The sequence below is a fragment of the Nanorana parkeri genome, unplaced genomic scaffold, assembly GCF_000935625.1.
Source record: "Nanorana parkeri isolate BGI_ZX_2015 unplaced genomic scaffold, ASM93562v1 scaffold554, whole genome shotgun sequence".
Taxonomy (NCBI): Eukaryota; Metazoa; Chordata; class Amphibia; order Anura; family Dicroglossidae; genus Nanorana; species Nanorana parkeri.
Window position 1 is genome coordinate 803,504 of NW_017306822.1, and position 19,211 is coordinate 822,714.

General features: G+C 43.2%; 1 protein-coding gene across 2 annotated transcripts in view; it reads right to left on the reverse strand.

The window, feature by feature from the left end:
* Positions 1 to 266: 266 nt before the first annotated feature.
* Positions 267 to 19,211, reverse strand: part of ACHE (acetylcholinesterase (Cartwright blood group)) — a 46,848-nt gene continuing 27,903 nt past the window's right edge. The window contains exons 2-4 of one of the 2 annotated variants that reach the window (XM_018562000.1): positions 15,970 to 17,502; positions 13,520 to 13,683; positions 267 to 457 (exon numbers count right to left, since the gene is read on the reverse strand). In XM_018562000.1, the coding sequence (XP_018417502.1) occupies positions 336 to 457; positions 13,520 to 13,683; positions 15,970 to 17,480 (1,797 nt within the window). In that variant the 5' untranslated portion in view covers positions 17,481 to 17,502 and the 3' untranslated portion in view covers positions 267 to 335. Of the gene's footprint in view, positions 458 to 7,659; positions 7,858 to 13,519; positions 13,684 to 15,969; positions 17,503 to 19,211 lie in introns of those variants that run through there. The other variant, XM_018561999.1, reaches the window with a different exon arrangement.

A 19,211-nucleotide genomic window follows, 5' to 3' on the forward strand; every position in this document is an offset into this window, starting at 1 on the left:
TATATATATATATATATTATATATTTAGTACAGGGATGAGAAATGCCCCCCAAGGGGAGAGACTGCAGGGAAGGGGCAGGACATACAGTGCATACAAGAGGCAGGAACCATTACATTGATTGCGTAGGTGAACTCATGTCAACAATGTCCATAAGTGTGTCTTGTGAGTGTAATGATGTCACAGTAATGATACAATGTACAAAGACTCCCCTGATTTTCCCACAGGCGGCCTGAGGGACGGTGTGGTGATGTCACAGTTTGCCGCAGTTTTTTTGTTTCTTTGCTGGAAGAGCAGGAGAGTCGATTGGCGATGGTGGTGTGATGTCACAGTGATGTCACAGCTCGCTGCAGCGCTCCTGCTTGCTGTAGTGGTCAAACTGGTTCTTCCAGCGCATCATGTAGGCACTCCAGCGGTGGAACTCTACCTTCCACTGGCGCTCAGCTTCATCGATGTTATCTGCGAGGGGGAAGGAGCAATAGGGGGAGGATACATGGGAGAAGGAAGGTGGGACAGAGACAGAAGACAAAGAAAGGACAGGGAAGAAAGAAAGGAAAATCACTGCTTTAAGTCTGAGGCAAGTTTTTTTTTTTTTACTATCAATGTCTGGAGATAAAATGGTAAACAGGTTGGTAGGTTGGTTAACCTGGACATCATTAGTCTGAGGCAGCAGTGGCCTACATCTACACATTAGCCACACTTTACAAGCTCTCAATTTAACTACAAAATAAAAGTAAGGACATAAAAAAAATCTCCCAATAATAAGAACAATGAAAAGGGCAGCAAAGGGGCTGATCACCCAATAAGCTAGCAACTAGAATTAAAGGAGAATTATGAGGTGGGTGCTTTGCACCCACCTCATAATCTGAGCCAAAACTGAAACAATGAAACTGTCAAATGTCGGCTCAGTAGATCAGGAAGTGAGCGAACACATACCGACGCTCGCTCACTTCTCGATCTATCCCCACAGGTGAGCCGTGACAAGGGAGTGACTGGATTCCCCCCTCCCCTGTCCGATCCTCCATCGCTGAATGGCGGAACGGACAGGGGAGGGGGCGGGTACAGCTGGCTCTGCCTCTAGATAGGCAGAGCCAGCTGTCACTCACGCAGCTGGGCGGATCCAGACATAATTGTCGGGATCCGCTTCAGCTGCGGCGTCTCAGTATAGCGCAAGCTGCAGCTCGCGGTATACTGAGCTTTGGGTGACGGGAGGACGCTAGTTTGTGTCATCCCGTTACCCTAAGGAGAACTATGGGGAAAAGCACTAACCTCATAGTTCTCCTTTAAAGTGCAGTTTCTTAACGAGCCCTAATCTTTCTCTATGCAGTTATTTGGCTTTACCCATCCTTTCCCTACAGCAGCTTCAAATACACTGACACTATGGCTGCTCTGTGTCCCCATAACAGTAGGAAGGCCAGAATATCCAAAAAAAACCTTATTGGCCCTTCTAAGTGTGCTGACCATAGCTCAGAGGCCATACAGTGCATTATGGCTTAAAAAAGAATTTCCCAGGTGAATCTGCTAATAACTTTGCTGGGACTGCAAATCTCAAATCTGCAGCATTTGCTTTGAACCCAAACCTCATCCCTAGCACTGAGCATTTGCCGGAAACAAAAGTGCTTGAAGGACGGGCCAACTGCCCGTCCTGAGCTCTCTCTTGTGGTAGTGGGTAGGGATGCACCAGTACTGATACTAGTATTGGTGCCGATATCGACTATTTGGGCGAGTACTCATACTCGCACAAATGCTCAGATACCTTCCCCGATACCGGAATTTCCGGTCAGAGGTAGATTTCCTCTGACCGGCGGTGCCACGCGGGAACATGGAGCCGGCTTTTAGGCTAATCAGGAAGCCGGGTGGTGGGTAATGACTCGTCGCCCAGCTTCCTGATCGACCGGGAAGCTAGCTCGATGCTGTTTGGCTGGCCAATCAGCATGGAGCCAGCCAAACAGCTAGGAGCCAACTTCCCAGCCAATCAGGAAGCCGGGCGGCGGGTAATGACGGTCGCCTGGCTTCCTGACTGCCCGGGATTCCAGCTCCATGCTAGCGGAAGTACTTCGGCGAGTACCGAAGCATAAATATCGATACAGAAAAACCGGTATCGGTGCATCCCTAGCAGTGGGTATAGCCATGTAGAAGATTCAGATTTCTTAGATTGTAGTAGGGCAGTCCGAAGAAACCTAGTACCACAAACATTTCCTTACTTACTCCATGATTGCTCCAATGCTAATGATCGAGGTCCAAAAAGGCTTCCAGCAGTAACAAAGCAACTTCCACTAGTGATAATGTTTCATTCTCATGATCTTGCTGCTAGCGTCTTACTGCTGACAGAATTATCTGTCTAAAATGGCCCCTAGGCTCTTTCACTTCTGTTCTGCGTTAGAACAGGCTTTCCTTGGCTGCTGTAGGGTGTCTGGTGGCCAAAACCTAAATTGTTTATGATCTTCTGTCTTCTCAGTTTGTCTGAGTAGAAAGTGTCACTGATGTCACTGGTCTCTAGTGAATGGACGGGCTGTGTTCTCATGAATATGAAGGGTCAGTGATGTCACTGGTCTCTAGTGAATGGATGGGCTATATTCTCATGAATATGAAGTGTCAGTGATGTCACTGGTCTCTAGTGAATGGATGGGCTATATTCTCATGAATATGAAGTGTCAGTGATGTCACTGGTCTCTAGTGAATGGATGGGCTATATTCTCATGAATATGAAGTGTCAGTGATGTCACTGGTCTCTAGTGAATGGATGGGCTATATTCTCATGAATATGAAGTGTCAGTGATGTCACTGGTCTCTAGTGAATGGATGGGCTATATTCTCATGAATATGAAGTGTCAGTGATGTCACTGGTCTCTAGTGAATGGATGGGCTATATTCTCATGAATATGAAGTGTCAGTGATGTCACTGGTCTCTAGTGAATGGATGGGCTATATTCTCATGAATATGAAGTGTCAGTGATGTCACTGGTCTCTAGTGAATGGATGGGCTATATTCTCATGAATATGAAGTGTCAGTGATGTCACTGGTCTCTAGTGAATGGATGGGCTATATTCTCATGAATATGAAGTGTCAGTGATGTCACTGGTCTCTAGTGAATGGATGGGCTATATTCTCATGAATATGAAGTGTCAGTGATGTCACTGGTCTCTAGTGAATGGATGGGCTATATTCTCATGAATATGAAGTGTCAGTGATGTCACTGGTCTCTAGTGAATGGATGGGCTATATTCTCATGAATATGAAGTGTCAGTGATGTCACTGGTCTCTAGTGAATGGATGGGCTATATTCTCATGAATATGAAGTGTCAGTGATGTCACTGGTCTCTAGTGAATGGATGGGCTATATTCTCATGAATATGAAGTGTCAGTGATGTCACTGGTCTCTAGTGAATGGATGGGCTATATTCTCATGAATATGAAGTGTCAGTGATGTCACTGGTCTCTAGTGAATGGATGGGCTATATTCTCATGAATATGAAGTGTCAGTGATGTCACTGGTCTCTAGTGAATGGATGGGCTATATTCTCATGAATATGAAGTGTCAGTGATGTCACTGGTCTCTAGTGAATGGATGGGCTATATTCTCATGAATATGAAGTGTCAGTGATGTCACTGGTCTCTAGTGAATGGATGGGCTATATTCTCATGAATATGAAGTGTCAGTGATGTCACTGGTCTCTAGTGAATGGATGGGCTATATTCTCATGAATATGAAGTGTCAGTGATGTCACTGGTCTCTAGTGAATGGATGGGCTATATTCTCATGAATATGAAGTGTCAGTGATGTCACTGGTCTCTAGTGAATGGATGGGCTATATTCTCATGAATATGAAGTGTCAGTGATGTCACTGGTCTCTAGTGAATGGATGGGCTATATTCTCATGAATATGAAGTGTCAGTGATGTCACTGGTCTCTAGTGAATGGATGGGCTATATTCTCATGAATATGAAGTGTCAGTGATGTCACTGGTCTCTAGTGAATGGATGGGCTATATTCTCATGAATATGAAGTGTCAGTGATGTCACTGGTCTCTAGTGAATGGATGGGCTATATTCTCATGAATATGAAGTGTCAGTGATGTCACTGGTCTCTAGTGAATGGATGGGCTATATTCTCATGAATATGAAGTGTCAGTGATGTCACTGGTCTCTAGTGAATGGATGGGCTATATTCTCATGAATATGAAGTGTCAGTGATGTCACTGGTCTCTAGTGAATGGATGGGCTATATTCTCATGAATATGAAGTGTCAGTGATGTCACTGGTCTCTAGTGAATGGATGGGCTATATTCTCATGAATATGAAGTGTCAGTGATGTCACTGGTCTCTAGTGAATGGATGGGCTATATTCTCATGAATATGAAGTGTCAGTGATGTCACTGGTCTCTAGTGAATGGATGGGCTATATTCTCATGAATATGAAGTGTCAGTGATGTCACTGGTCTCTAGTGAATGGATGGGCTATATTCTCATGAATATGAAGTGTCAGTGATGTCACTGGTCTCTAGTGAATGGATGGGCTATATTCTCATGAATATGAAGTGTCAGTGATGTCACTGGTCTCTAGTGAATGGATGGGCTATATTCTCATGAATATGAAGTGTCAGTGATGTCACTGGTCTCTAGTGAATGGATGGGCTATATTCTCATGAATATGAAGTGTCAGTGATGTCACTGGTCTCTAGTGAATGGATGGGCTATATTCTCATGAATATGAAGTGTCAGTGATGTCACTGGTCTCTAGTGAATGGATGGGCTATATTCTCATGAATATGAAGTGTCAGTGATGTCACTGGTCTCTAGTGAATGGATGGGCTATATTCTCATGAATATGAAGTGTCAGTGATGTCACTGGTCTCTAGTGAATGGATGGGCTATATTCTCATGAATATGAAGTGTCAGTGATGTCACTGGTCTCTAGTGAATGGATGGGCTATATTCTCATGAATATGAAGTGTCAGTGATGTCACTGGTCTCTAGTGAATGGATGGGCTATATTCTCATGAATATGAAGTGTCAGTGATGTCACTGGTCTCTAGTGAATGGATGGGCTATATTCTCATGAATATGAAGTGTCAGTGATGTCACTGGTCTCTAGTGAATGGATGGGCTATATTCTCATGAATATGAAGTGTCAGTGATGTCACTGGTCTCTAGTGAATGGATGGGCTATATTCTCATGAATATGAAGTGTCAGTGATGTCACTGGTCTCTAGTGAATGGATGGGCTATATTCTCATGAATATGAAGTGTCAGTGATGTCACTGGTCTCTAGTGAATGGATGGGCTATATTCTCATGAATATGAAGTGTCAGTGATGTCACTGGTCTCTAGTGAATGGATGGGCTATATTCTCATGAATATGAAGTGTCAGTGATGTCACTGGTCTCTAGTGAATGGATGGGCTATATTCTCATGAATATGAAGTGTCAGTGATGTCACTGGTCTCTAGTGAATGGATGGGCTATATTCTCATGAATATGAAGTGTCAGTGATGTCACTGGTCTCTAGTGAATGGATGGGCTATATTCTCATGAATATGAAGTGTCAGTGATGTCACTGGTCTCTAGTGAATGGATGGGCTATATTCTCATGAATATGAAGTGTCAGTGATGTCACTGGTCTCTAGTGAATGGATGGGCTATATTCTCATGAATATGAAGTGTCAGTGATGTCACTGGTCTCTAGTGAATGGATGGGCTATATTCTCATGAATATGAAGTGTCAGTGATGTCACTGGTCTCTAGTGAATGGATGGGCTATATTCTCATGAATATGAAGTGTCAGTGATGTCACTGGTCTCTAGTGAATGGATGGGCTATATTCTCATGAATATGAAGTGTCAGTGATGTCACTGGTCTCTAGTGAATGGATGGGCTATATTCTCATGAATATGAAGTGTCAGTGATGTCACTGGTCTCTAGTGAATGGATGGGCTATATTCTCATGAATATGAAGTGTCAGTGATGTCACTGGTCTCTAGTGAATGGATGGGCTATATTCTCATGAATATGAAGTGTCAGTGATGTCACTGGTCTCTAGTGAATGGACGGGCTGTGTTCTCATGAATATGAAGGGTCAGTGATGTCACTGGTCTCTAGTGAATGGATGGGCTATATTCTCATGAATATGAAGTGTCAGTGATGTCACTGGTCTCTAGTGAATGGACGGGCTGTGTTCTCATGAATATGAAGTGTCGGTGGTGTCACTGGTCTCTAGTGAATGGACGGGTGTGTTCTCATGAATATGAAGTGTCAGTGATGTCACTGGTCTCTAGTGAATGGACAGGTGTGTTCTCATAAATATGAAGTGTCAATGAGGTCACTGGTTTTTAGTGAATGCATTTTCAATCATCTTCAGCAACATCATTTGTGAGAGGAGGCATGCGAACTGATGACTATGCCAATCTAAAAGTGCACTTGTAGTTTTGGAGCAAATAATATTCTGTAAAGGAAATGGGTATAAATGGGCACTACCCTTGCGTTTTCTTCTTCCCATTTTTGAACATTTAACTTTCTTTGGAAGGATGATGATGATGGTAAGCCCTTTCACCATTTTTGTTGCCCGTCTCTGGACTTGTTCAATCTCATCAATATTTTTTTGCAAGTGAGGTCCACAGAACTGGACACTGCATTCTCAATGAGGTCTAACTAAAGCTCTCAATAGGCGGATCAGGGCCTCCTTCCTCCTGCTAGTGACCCCTTTAGTGATAGCCAAAGATCTATATAGAGGAAATCAAGGCCTCCTTCCTCCTGCTGGTGAAACCTTCTAGTAATGCATCCAGAATTAGATTTGCCTTCTCTGCTACCTGGCCACACTGTGTGCTCATTTTGCAATCATGGCATGAGGCATGTCTAGTCTTGAAACTTGGTGAGCTTTTTGTATTTTTCTTCCATATCTGTCCAGTAACCAATTGTGAAACTTTGAGGACCTGTCTCTCCTTATACAGGGTGGCTGGTCTTGTCACTGCCCCCCTCCCCCCCCCCCATTAGTTTTTTGCAGGCAACCTATAGTGGATGGGGTCTTCTCTCTGCACAGGTTATGTACAGCCGAGCCTTGATGTCACTGCGACTCTTGGTAATATCCGGGTTTAAATAGGCAATTTGCGCACACAAAGTGGATTTATATCTTTGTAGTTACTGAGGGATATATTGAAATACAAGTTTTGGTGCCCAGAATTCAGCTTTAATAAACTGCGTTACGTTTCTTACTAAATGTATTCCAGAATCCTGCTGCGCTCCTTACCGGGTATCCCTGTCAGCGTGGGTGCTCGAAGTGACCGCGGATGGCGCCGCCAATACTGAAACTTGTTAAAGATGTCACCAGCACATCATATTGAAGTGAAGAACACATCTGTTTATTGACGCGTCATTTGAAGCCTGATGAAGGGGACCCTATGTGGCCCTGAAACGTTGCTATTTGTTTTGACATGAAGCGTCAATAAACAGACGTGTTCTTCACTTCAATATGGTGTGCTGATGACATCTATAACATGTTTCTTACTAAAGCACAGGTGCACTTTAAAAGGAGAGGGGGATGAATTACATCAAAAATAAAAGGCAAAAAAGTAAAATGTAGAAAAATAATTTATTGAAAGAATAAATAGTCAAATGAACAGCAGAAAGCCATGCATGAGCTTAAGGTAGAGTGTTGCATGCTGGGAGAGGTTATGGTAGTCTGGAGGTAGCGTTAAAAGTTTTCTCAAGGCCGTCTCACAGTATCATCGGTTTATTAGAGGAGGGGCAGTCCAGTAAAGATTGGGAGGGGGGCCATATTATGTGTTGTGCTACCAACACTGACAATGTGAGCAGCACCGGGGAGGGAAGAAATCGGGAGCAGGTCGAGCAGGGCCCACGGGTCTCTATAAGGGAAGAAGTCAGATGTCAGAGCTTAACAGAACATAGCCTATAATATCTCCCATTTTCTAATTAATATCTAAATTCCTATGTTATGCCCCAGCACAGCTGAGACAATTCGAAGAAATAGAACAAAAGTAACCGATGTATTCTTATTGCAGAAAAGAGTAAATAAAGAATAATTATGCAAGATGGTCTATAACAGGCATTATGGCTGATGTTGCCTCGGTTGTTAGGCGTTAGAACAACAAAACTGCAAAAGTCTCTTAAAGGGTTAGTCAATCAAAAACATATTTTAGTGTTTGTTAGATGACGGAGTATTACACCACCTGGTGATTTTCTATCTCTGTTGGTGGGACCTTTGTGGGATCTCTATGGTGAGATCTTCGTAGGGCCTCTACTGGTGAAATCTCTGCACCAAGACCCTGGGTCTGTACCCCTGCTGTGTCCATCAGTACCTGACCTCACAAACGTTCTTTTAGCTGAATGGGCATACATTTCCACAGGCACACTCCAAGATCTTGTGGAAAGCCTTCCACAGACGAGTGGAGCTTGTAATAGTCACTAATGGGGAAAAGGGTAGGAGGCAACTCCATATTAATGCTCATACTGTAGTTATGGAATGGGATGTCCAACAAGCTCATTTAGGTGTGATGGACAGATGTCCACAAACATTGGGCTATATAGCGTATAGAGGAGCTTACTAAGCCCACCACCAGGCTCCAACTAGAACCATAACACAACTTCTATGTGGATTGGCCCTTGAAGTCAAGCTAGATGGTGGTTTAATGCTGAAACTGCTTTCTAGGATGCCACAAATGCTTGGATGGTTCACATGTTCCCTCTAACTTCACTTAACATGTATCTGTAAAAAAATAAGTCAAGGCAACTGGACTTGCTGTATGTTTCTTGAAGACGTTTCACTGGTCATCCAATCAGCTTTCTCAATTCAGAGCTGGTTGGATGACCAGTGAAACGTCTTGAAGAAAAATTCCGAAAATCCAGTTGCCTTGACTTATTTTTTTACAGATTTACCATGACCTGGATGAATGAGAACCTTCACAGACATATTTACTTAACGTGAAACTATAATTGGTTTTGTCAATCTTTTATAAACATTTCTGAAACTTTAAACATTTGCATTGCTTTTTTTCCCATTACAGGCAACAAATCTTTAGATTAGGAATGAACATATCATATGGGATGCTTCCAGGATTCTCTTATCTTCTCCCTTTGGCATCAATGGTTGGTTTGCAGAGAACTGCGCTCATGTAGCGACACCTGCGCCAATCTCTGCAGCATTCCATGACTCCATTGAGATAAATTTAGGGGATTATGTAGAAAACTTTTGTGTGAATAGGTTCTGATTGAAGCATCCATTCCCTAACTCACTTTCCACATTCTAGTTCCAGGTCATTGAAGTTAAATATATTCACGGAAAACAAAAGGGAACAGAGCGCCACCTCCGTGTGTAAAATCGTTTATTACAATAAATATCTTGGCTGACTGCGGTCGGTGGACAGCGATGTCACCGCAGGCTACCGTGTTACATAGTCGGGGCGATACCGTGTTGGGTTAACAGACAGTGTGACCTCTCGTTTGTTGTTAAAGCCTGATGAAAACATTTGTTTGTGAGTACTTTTATCCCTTGTTTTATTTATTGTAAGAAACGATTTTACACACGGAGGTGGCGCTCTGTTCCCTTTTGATTTCTATGTTCATGGTGGCAGCCCCAGAGCCTTGGATGAGCAGCTCCTCAAGTCTGTGTGAAAAACTGTGATAAACTGTTGAAAACTTTGAGTGTGCAACAGCAAGTGGATTGTTCAGCTGGCAGCCATTAGCGCCAAGAGTTAAAGAAAACTTTTTGTCTAAATATATTCACGGCCTTGGAACCATTTATTATACAGCTTCCCTTTAAAGACACCAGGCAGAGGATATGCAAAATCATCATTTTTATTATTACTATTATTAGTATTATTATCTGTAGCACCATACTCCTCTATGGTACTTCACAGTGCAAGAAATAAAGAAAAAGGGTCAGCAATAGAACTAAAACACATGCCACCAAAGGCAAATACCTACTGTTGTATAGCAAAAATGTGTACAGCAATAGCAAGGCAGAGTAAGGGGGGACATCCGACCTGCCTGTATTAGGTTACATGCCCTGTGGCCAACTGTGCATCCAGAAGCATTGCTTTATTGCATGTATACAGGCCAAACCTGCAGTCATTGATCAATCAGTTGTTTCAGTCCTTTACAATACGAGATATGGAACCCGGGTCTTTATACAGAGTAGAGCTTGGTCAGAATATATATTTAATATTTATATAGAGTAGAGCTTGGTCAGAAACCAGAAACCAGCACTGTGGTATCATTGTATGTTGGAGCAGGGCTTGGCTCTTTACAATGTTAGCAGGGGAAGGGCTCTGGCACTGTCCGGCATCCTGCCCATCTCACTGATGTCACTGGTTGCCAGGACCTGGGCTGGACGCTTACTGTTCCCTAGAAGGTCTGAATCAGTCAAACAATGGCAAGAGTTCCACAAAATGACTTATTGAGCCGTCTAAAGCCACCCTTACTTTGACTGCTAATAGAAAATTACTCTTGGGGTCATACAGAAGATCACATTTCACGGAATAATGGAAAAAGAGCTGAGGGATTTTAAAGGCAGAAGTCAAAGGTTATGCTGAGAGACAGGTGATCAAACATTGTGGAAAAATATAGAACAGTTTAAATTTGGAAGCAGTAGTCTGAAAGTTTATGAGTTAGATCAAGTTAGAGATAGGAAAGAGAATTTTAGTTGGTTAGTGGATTAGAATACAAATTGACATTAAAATTAAACTGTTGTAGGAAAAATCACATCCAACTAACATAAGCTTTTAAGAGCGGGCACCACAAATTCCTGCATGTAGCTTTACGTTGGCTGTGTAGGACGATGGGCAGTGGTGAGGGTCACAGCTTGGACGTGAAGCTAAAGTCAATGTTTTCCTGACCAAATTGTTTAGGGGCTTCCAGGGTATACCATAGAATAATTGTCCACAGCAGAAGGCAGAAACCTTGTGGTGCCTGCTCTTTGGGATTAGCATGGCTTATGTCTGGATGACACTTAATAGGATGGTTAGTTAGTCACACACAAGTATTAATTAAATAAGGAGGCAACACCTTGGATCTGGAGGCTACAACAAGTTCAACATGTTTAGAAATGGATTATTCAGTAAGAGAAAAGAAGATGATTCAATATTAAAACAAAGTGGTCATTGGGATATGATATTTACCTTCTGGATTTTCGACTAATGAGCTTTGGGAGAAGATGAAGCTCCTTGAGGTACATTTTGTGATGTTCAGTATTAAAACAAAGTGGTGATTACTGGGACTGGGATATAATATTTATCTGGATTTTTGACTATGGAGCTCTGGAAGAAGATGGGGCTCCTTGAGGGACATTTAGTGATGTTTATGGAACTTTTAAATGCAGAATTTTGTTATATCGGATGTACACATTTAATTTGCGCAACCAATTTCTGTATATATTGCTTGCATTTTTGTTCTAAGATTATTATTTAGATTTATTTATTTATAGCACAGTGTATAATTTACTTTAAGGGATCGCCACAACCAAACTTGATATTTCAATTACAAGTGGATGGTGGTGGGCGAAACCACTGACTATCTTCTTTCATTACTTCTGGTTACTCCAACATGGAGATCTCCAGAGGCCCTGGTTGTGCCTCCTCCCACCATGGAGTTAGCGGATTTTAAAGTTAAACCTTGCAGTGGAGCTACCCGCACACTGCATGGGTTATGTGTTCGTTTTGGTCTAGGGGCGAAAACTAAGAAGAGATACTCACCTGATCCTCGATCTTCTGGCAGTGACCACTCCCCTCTCTTCCTCTCTGTTCCAGATGTGGTATGTGTCTTCACATCTAATGGGCCGCCAGAGGCTGCAGGGATTGGTTTACCAGCCAGATGGGACTAAGGATCGGGTGAGTATTGCTTCTTTATTTTTGCCCCCTAGACAAAAGGAGCACTAAACCCCTTGCAGTGCAGGGGTAGCCCCAGTGTAAGGGTTGATTTGTAAAAATCCGGAAGTACTACTTTAAAATGGTTCATGTGAAGTCATCATAACTAATGCAGGTGGGCGGAGCTGGGAACATTTGTTCAGAGTTGCTGGAGTCTCTAAAAACAATGAGTATGCCAGTGTATGCTTCATTTCATCACCACTCACCCAAAATATTGTGGTGCAACCCTTGGAATTTCAGTACATGTCCAACATATAATAAAAATACTTGTGTCTCAAGTTTAAACTTTACCTCCAACCAATAGAAATAGAAATGGGGGAGCTGCGGTTACCGGGATGAACAGTAATAAAGCATTGCTGTCCATTGCATTGAAGTTCTAACCCTTCCTCACCCTACTAAAACTCTGATTTTATTTTCCTCCGTGTCCTTGTTTGGTAGATTTCCTATCACTTCCTGTTGTGAGAGGACGTCCTTCCCCTATGGTCAGTTTCAACGTGCAGATAAATATTCCTACCTGCTAGTCAGATGTTTTCCCTGAATCAAAATAATTCCATACTATGCTCAGTAATTAGAACTATGGATACTGTTAATTATAAATGGATACCTTTTTTAAAGGGGTCATGTAAAGACAGAAATATTGGAGTTGCCTCTGCTTTAAGGTACAAAGTCCAGGGCTCTAACCTGACCCATTACATCAGGACTTCACTTTTTAGTCACTGACCTGGAACAAGCATGTACATAGTGATGTCTGAAAGCTGTAAAGTCTCATCCTGCATGCTTGTTTTAGATCAATGATGCACTAGAGAGTGAAGCCAGGACCAGGACGAAAGCCCTAGAGCTTGTACCTTTAAACCATACCTATACCCAAGAACAAAAATGTAATATACCATTCCAGCTAACCATTCCTTAGATGAGGTGGCTGAATTTGTTTTCTTTTATCAGGCATTTTTTTCACCTGGTGATCCTGGCAGTAACACACTTCCTGTCCTCAACACTCACCATACCGTCTCTGTGGAGGAGCAGTAGTGCTACCATAGGACAGGAAGTATGCTAGTACTACAGAATGTCTCCCTTTCTTCTTAAAACTGACCTTCCATCACACACTTTGATTAATATCTCTAAGGCCATCAACTACACTGAACATACAGACGTACAAACAGATCATGTCTACATCATATGTTAAAATCTGGGTGGGTGGCTAACGTAAAGTGATAATTACCTTTATCCAAGCAGGGCAACATAAAAACAGATCACCTAATCCCCCCTTCCCCAATCAGCAGTGTATAATCGCTTTGCCTTGCTACCCCTCTGCTCTGTCAGGACTGCACAAAGAAAGTATAAGTTTCAAACCAACTTGCTGGAGCTTACACAGGGACTCCTTCCCCATCCCCATGTGACATCACTGGGCCAATAATAAGGAACCCGCACTATCACATGAGCGAGGGAGTTAATCCCAGAAGTGCAGCATATTTCACTTCACCCCTGGTGAAAGGTGAGTAAATGCTGCTGGGGAGGGGACAGCTTAGTAAACCCTTTCCATTTGCCCTTAAATTGGCATTTTAAAGATCTAATTGGTAAACTACAAACAAGCCAGCTTGAAGTCTGGTGTATAATTTTTTAAATTCCACGACAGTGTTAAGATCCATACCTGTGATGTTAAGCAGCTTGGGCAGAAACCGATTCCAGAAGGTGCACGTTTGGACTCTTATTCCCTGAAGGTTCTGGAGGGGCTTATTATTTAACGGTAAGTACCTCTGTTCAGTCGCTGTATAGATGGGCCAGCCCGATTGGCGGGTATCATCATTAGGATTTCTGGTAACACAGGCAAAACAAAACATGAATATGCATGTACATCAAAACAAACACAACTTTTTGTCAAAAATAGAACATAGGAAGTCCATCTCCATGAATGGACACCCTTATACGCTCCATCCACTTGCATATCTGTCTTGTAAATTAGCATATTCGCTCTCCATTATCAAGAGGTCTACAATAATTAAAAGCCATCTTCATTCTCTCCATCTATCTGGAAGCCAACCTTAATCTCGGATCATCTTCACACTCTACATCTGGAAGCCAACCTTAATCTTGGATCATTTTCACCCTCTACATCATCTATCTGGAAGCCAACCTTAATCTCGGATCATCTTCACCCTCTACAGCAGCGGTTCTCAACCTGTATAACCTCAGGACCCACATTTGTCCTCAATCATTAAGTTGCGACCCCAGTCGCTCTGCAATGGAATGCACAGCATTGCGGTACCACACGTTCCAGTGAAGGCGATGAAACTGTGGGTGGGAGGTGTGTTTGAGATGCCATTCAAATGAATGGCAATGCATTGCACCTCCTACAGCACAATGCACAGTAGGTGCTATTGCATGGTACAGTGTGTTAATCACATGGGACTGTGAGATTAACACACTGTACTAGTGTGAACAGGCCCTCAAAATCACTTACAGACTCATATAACCATAGACTCAAGCTCACACACTCAAAGACACTCCCAAAAAAATTGTTTTTATTTTTTTTAAATTCACCCAGTCTCCCTATCTTACGAGAACTGGAGTGGATCCTCAGGCTGTGGTCCAGTGTGTGCGGCAGTGCTGTAGCTCCATCCATATGTGTATTGCTTGTACAGCTCCCATGCGTGGCCATAGATGTTCCGGGAGCCAAAATGTGACGTCAATCTGGTCCAGGCACCTTTACAGGACATGTGAGGGAGCTGTAAGCAATGCATGTATGGATGGAGCTTCTCGCGGCCATACCCCCAGCCCACCCCACCTCAAGCTGACACTCGGCACCGGGCAGCATATTTTCAATGGCTGCTCGGTGCGAGAACTGACAGTGCTGCGCTAGGGGGAGGCTGAGGAGCCCCTAACCTAGAAAAGTGTAAGGCATGCTGTGACCCACTGAACGTGGGGTCGCGACCCACTTTTGGGTCACGACCCACCAGTTGATCGGAACAGAAAATCTCCTCAGCAGGGGAACAAACAGCAATTAAAGAACCCAAGATAAGTTCTAGCCTTTCTCTCTGCATGAGAAAAAAAATGTTGCAGACTGTCAGCATTGGAGAAATTTCCTCCTACCTCCTGACAATGTTACCAGAGCAAGAGGCAAGAGGAAACCTCTCCATCAGGGGCATAGACAGCAATAAGAAACCCACAGAGGTTCTAATTCTTTACCACTCCAAAACATAAAAAAGATCTTGGGTAAAGTTGGACTTTAATGACCATTAATTAACATTGAATGTTTATTTTTGATTAACAACCATTTTCTTTACGGCCATCTTCTTGAATATCTTCATCTATTAAGGCCCATGTTTATCAACTCCACACACACACATGTAAGTCAGCGTGTAGTAATTATCACTGGCCTTCAGATGTTTTTTAATGTCTATCTCCATGAATGACAATCTTCATCCTGCCACTGCTTTCAGAGAACATAACAGAAGAACAGAGATCTCACTGAATGGAAGAAATCTATTTTTCTTTATCAAATACTACACTACCAAGGCCACCACAACTAATTTCTTCTACTAAATGAAATGATCCCTAAAGTAGCAATCCCAAAACCTTTTGTTTCCAGTCTGCAGAGTGTTTGATGACTCAGCTGTCCAGTCTTTATTTACTTTATTGACCATACCCCATCAATGCAGGTCCATGACATATGCTTGGAACCTCCTCACTTGCAGAAGTATTCTCAATAAACTTCTATGGAGAGAGTCAGCTAGAGACTGGTTAACACAGAACATGCTGCAGGCATGTTTCAGCATTTCAGGGTCACATGGTGTCCACTGCAAAAATATTCCCTTCTGTTGCTAAACAAGGCATAGGGAGCAGTAACAACCAAGTGGAGGATTGTGTTATGCTTCATTCCACTTAAGACGGAAAATTATAAGCAGAGCAGTTCTTTCATCTACCAGAGATTTCTAAGCATATTTTAAAACCCTCACAACTGATGCAGCTGAATTTTGTCCCAATTGTTGCTCATTTAATTTTATCACGATTTGGCCTAAGACCACCCAAAATTGATAACCCTGAAGCACATACTGTCTGCTTTCTCCTGGCTATAAAATTATAAACTTTGTACACCCTCACCCTGTCCTTGCAAAGTTGGCCCAATATTTCATCATTCTCCGACTCAGATCAGCCTCTTGCTTTGTATAGTTCAGTTTGGGGTCCAGGGGAAGTCCAAAGACAAACTCTATCTCATAGCCATGTGGAACTCCCATCCACTGTGGCCAAGCAATATTGGAGGCTCTGTGATCAAAGTAATAGGCGTAGACTCGATTTCCAAATTCAGATATTTTTCCTGCAAAATGAGTCACGGGACAGATGATGTTGTGGTCTCCTACCAACTGGTCCATGGCATCTCTGTTCTTTATTGGAGCATGTTCATCTGCCCAGTCAGTGTACTGCATTACCACTGCTTCCAGTGCAATATCGTTGGCATGTGGAACACTCATCCTCACCCCACCGAGGAACTCCTCCCGAGTAATCAAACTATCATTGTTCTTGGTGAAGCCAGGTGCTCCATACAACAAAAAGTATGATCCCTCATTCTGGTTGACACCCACTATCAAGGGGCATGGTTTGAACCGGCCCATGTTCATCAGTGTTTCAGGGGCATCTGGGAAGAAGTCTCCATCAGGCACTGGTACAAAGGCAAAGCGGAAGACACTTGGTGATGGAAGAACAGAGAATTCATGGTCAATGAGCTTCTGTGGTGGCTTTGTTCTTAAGCAATTCAACAATTCTGAGTCATTTCCTTGTCTACATTCCAAAAGCTTTCCCAAAAGTTCTGCCCGACGTCGACCTTCTTGGGGTGTAACAGTAGCCCATGGCGTGTTGGGAGAACCACTTTGCAATATAGCCTTGGAAAAGAGATGGTGGCTACCAGGAGAAAGGACATGCATGCCAACTGAAGCACCTCCAGCACTCTCCCCAAAGATGGTGACTGTCCTGGGATCACCCCCAAAGAACACTATATTATCTTGGATCCACTGTAGTGCAAGTCGCTGGTCAAACAAGCCTACATTCCCTGGGGCATCAGCATTTCCGGGTGTCAGCGTTAGGAAGCCAAAAGCTCCTACTCTGTAATTCATTGAGACAACTATGACATTTTCTGTGTGGCAAAGATAACGTCCATCGTAGACGTCCAGAGAAGAAGATCCGCTATAAAAGCCGCCTCCATAGATCCAGACCATTACTGTGGCATTTGAAGGACGAGGGTGAGGAATCCATATATTTAGGTACAAGCAATCTTCGCTCATTGGCCTGTTGGGGTTCCACATCTCCATCCCAGAGAACCCAGGATACAAAGTATCAAAGTACTGGAAGCAAGCATTGGGGTAGATGGTCGCATCCCACACATCGCTCCACGGTTTCTTTGGCTCTGTGCGTCGAAATCTTAACTTATCCACCGGAGGCTCAGCAAACGGGATCCCTAGAAAGGCTGTGACATGACTGTTGAGGACGCTTAGCCTGGTACCTCGCACCTTTCCGGAGCGGGTGGTGACCAGGAGCTCAGTGTCACTCTGACTGAGTGCCCGAGACAGGAGGAGAGAGAGGGTGCAGAGGGTAACCGGAGCCAGAGACAAGAAGTGCATGATTGGTCCTCACTGAATTTACCTAAGAGACAAAAAAGAGAAAAGACAAAAAACATTATTTCGGGGCGTGTAGAGGCAATCTGCAAAGTTACAGGATACACACAACTCAACAAACTGAAAAGGACATTACTCTCAGAAAAAGTAAACAGAACAGTTCTGAGAACGGGATGCAAGGCAGAGTGATAAGAGGAAAAATGATGTGCAAGTTAAACACAGATAAGACAAAGACAGTAAAGAGAAGCGTGGTGCTGTTGTGTAGTAGCAAATTGAGCAAGACTGTAAATTGTTGAATGGAGAATGATCAAACTGGCAAATTATTTATTTTTAAACAACTTTCGAATAAACACACACTCATAGAGGACAACAATGAGACTGTCTGATGAAGAAATAGCAGTGGGCACAATGCTGAAGAGGAGGGGCACATGTCTTGTGCCCTGTCTTGGTCAGAGAGACACCTTTAGGTCTATGGTCTGATCCATGCTTAGAGACCGGCAAAAGTGTTCCTGAATCAATTATACATTTTATATAATCCTGCCCAAAAGTAACTGTACTCTGTGAACTGCTACTTGAGATATTTTAGGCATGGTCAAGGTCTGTACTTCAACAGCTTGTCTACAGTTGGCCATGGACAGGAAGATGTCCTGTTGGTATTCCAACCCCAACTCATCTAACTCTACTTGAACCCAAACTACAACTTTCAAAGCCCAGTTTTCTCAGCAGATATCCTCCATTGTGCTGGAAAACTTCAGTACAGCCAATGTCCTCCACCATTACCAAAAATCAGGCCATGGAAAGTCCAGATAAGTTTTGAGGAAAGAGAATGATACATCTATGCTTTATGTGAATGCTGCGCAGCTTTTTCATTCAGGCTTCTTTCTGTTTCATTTACATTTTGGATAGAGTATGGTAAGCTCAGAACCGTCATTTAACTTCTTCTTTTGTCTGTGTCCCACTGGAAAGACTTCCTTTCACATCCTATCCTGGAAATGGAACAGGAAGTGAGAGGAAATCTCATGAAAGCACGAGAAATCTTCTCTTAAGGTGGCCATACACTTTACAACCCTCGCAAGACTGTTGCCTTGCAAGGGTTGTAAAGTAATTTAAAAAACTTAGGATCTGCACATCTTGGAGAGGCCCTGAGGGGCGGGCTTCTGATGACTGCAATGCTGAATGGGCAGTGTGCGCACATCGGCCCATTTGGCAGTTGTCGAACAAGCAGACCACTAACCCGCCGAGAATCGTACGATTCCCGGCGAGTTTTCCAGCCTGCTTGTTCGACGGAAGACGTGCAACCGTACAGTAGAAACGGTCGCACGCCTTACATACACTTTATCGTACGATCGCGGGATTTCCCACGATTCTCATACGATAATCGTACAGTGTATGGGCACCTTTAGTTGCCTCTGAAACAGCTGTTCCCATTGGAAGATTTACCATCACTTCCTGTACATGTAACAGCTCAAAACGTTTGGATTCCTCATCACTTTGTATCTCGGTGACAGTGGTCACCATGACAAGAAGAGAATAGATGGATCTTCCCAATGGGAACACACAAAGCACTAAAAACCTGAAAGGGGGTCTAACCCTGACTCTCCAAAACTTGAAAAATGTTCTGGTTGTAGCTAGGTGAAGCACACAGGATCTGGCATGTGGGGCTTTTATTGAGGGGGGTTTAGCACACAGTAGGGCAGAGGGAACCAGAATGGAGTGATAGATATAACAAGCATGGGT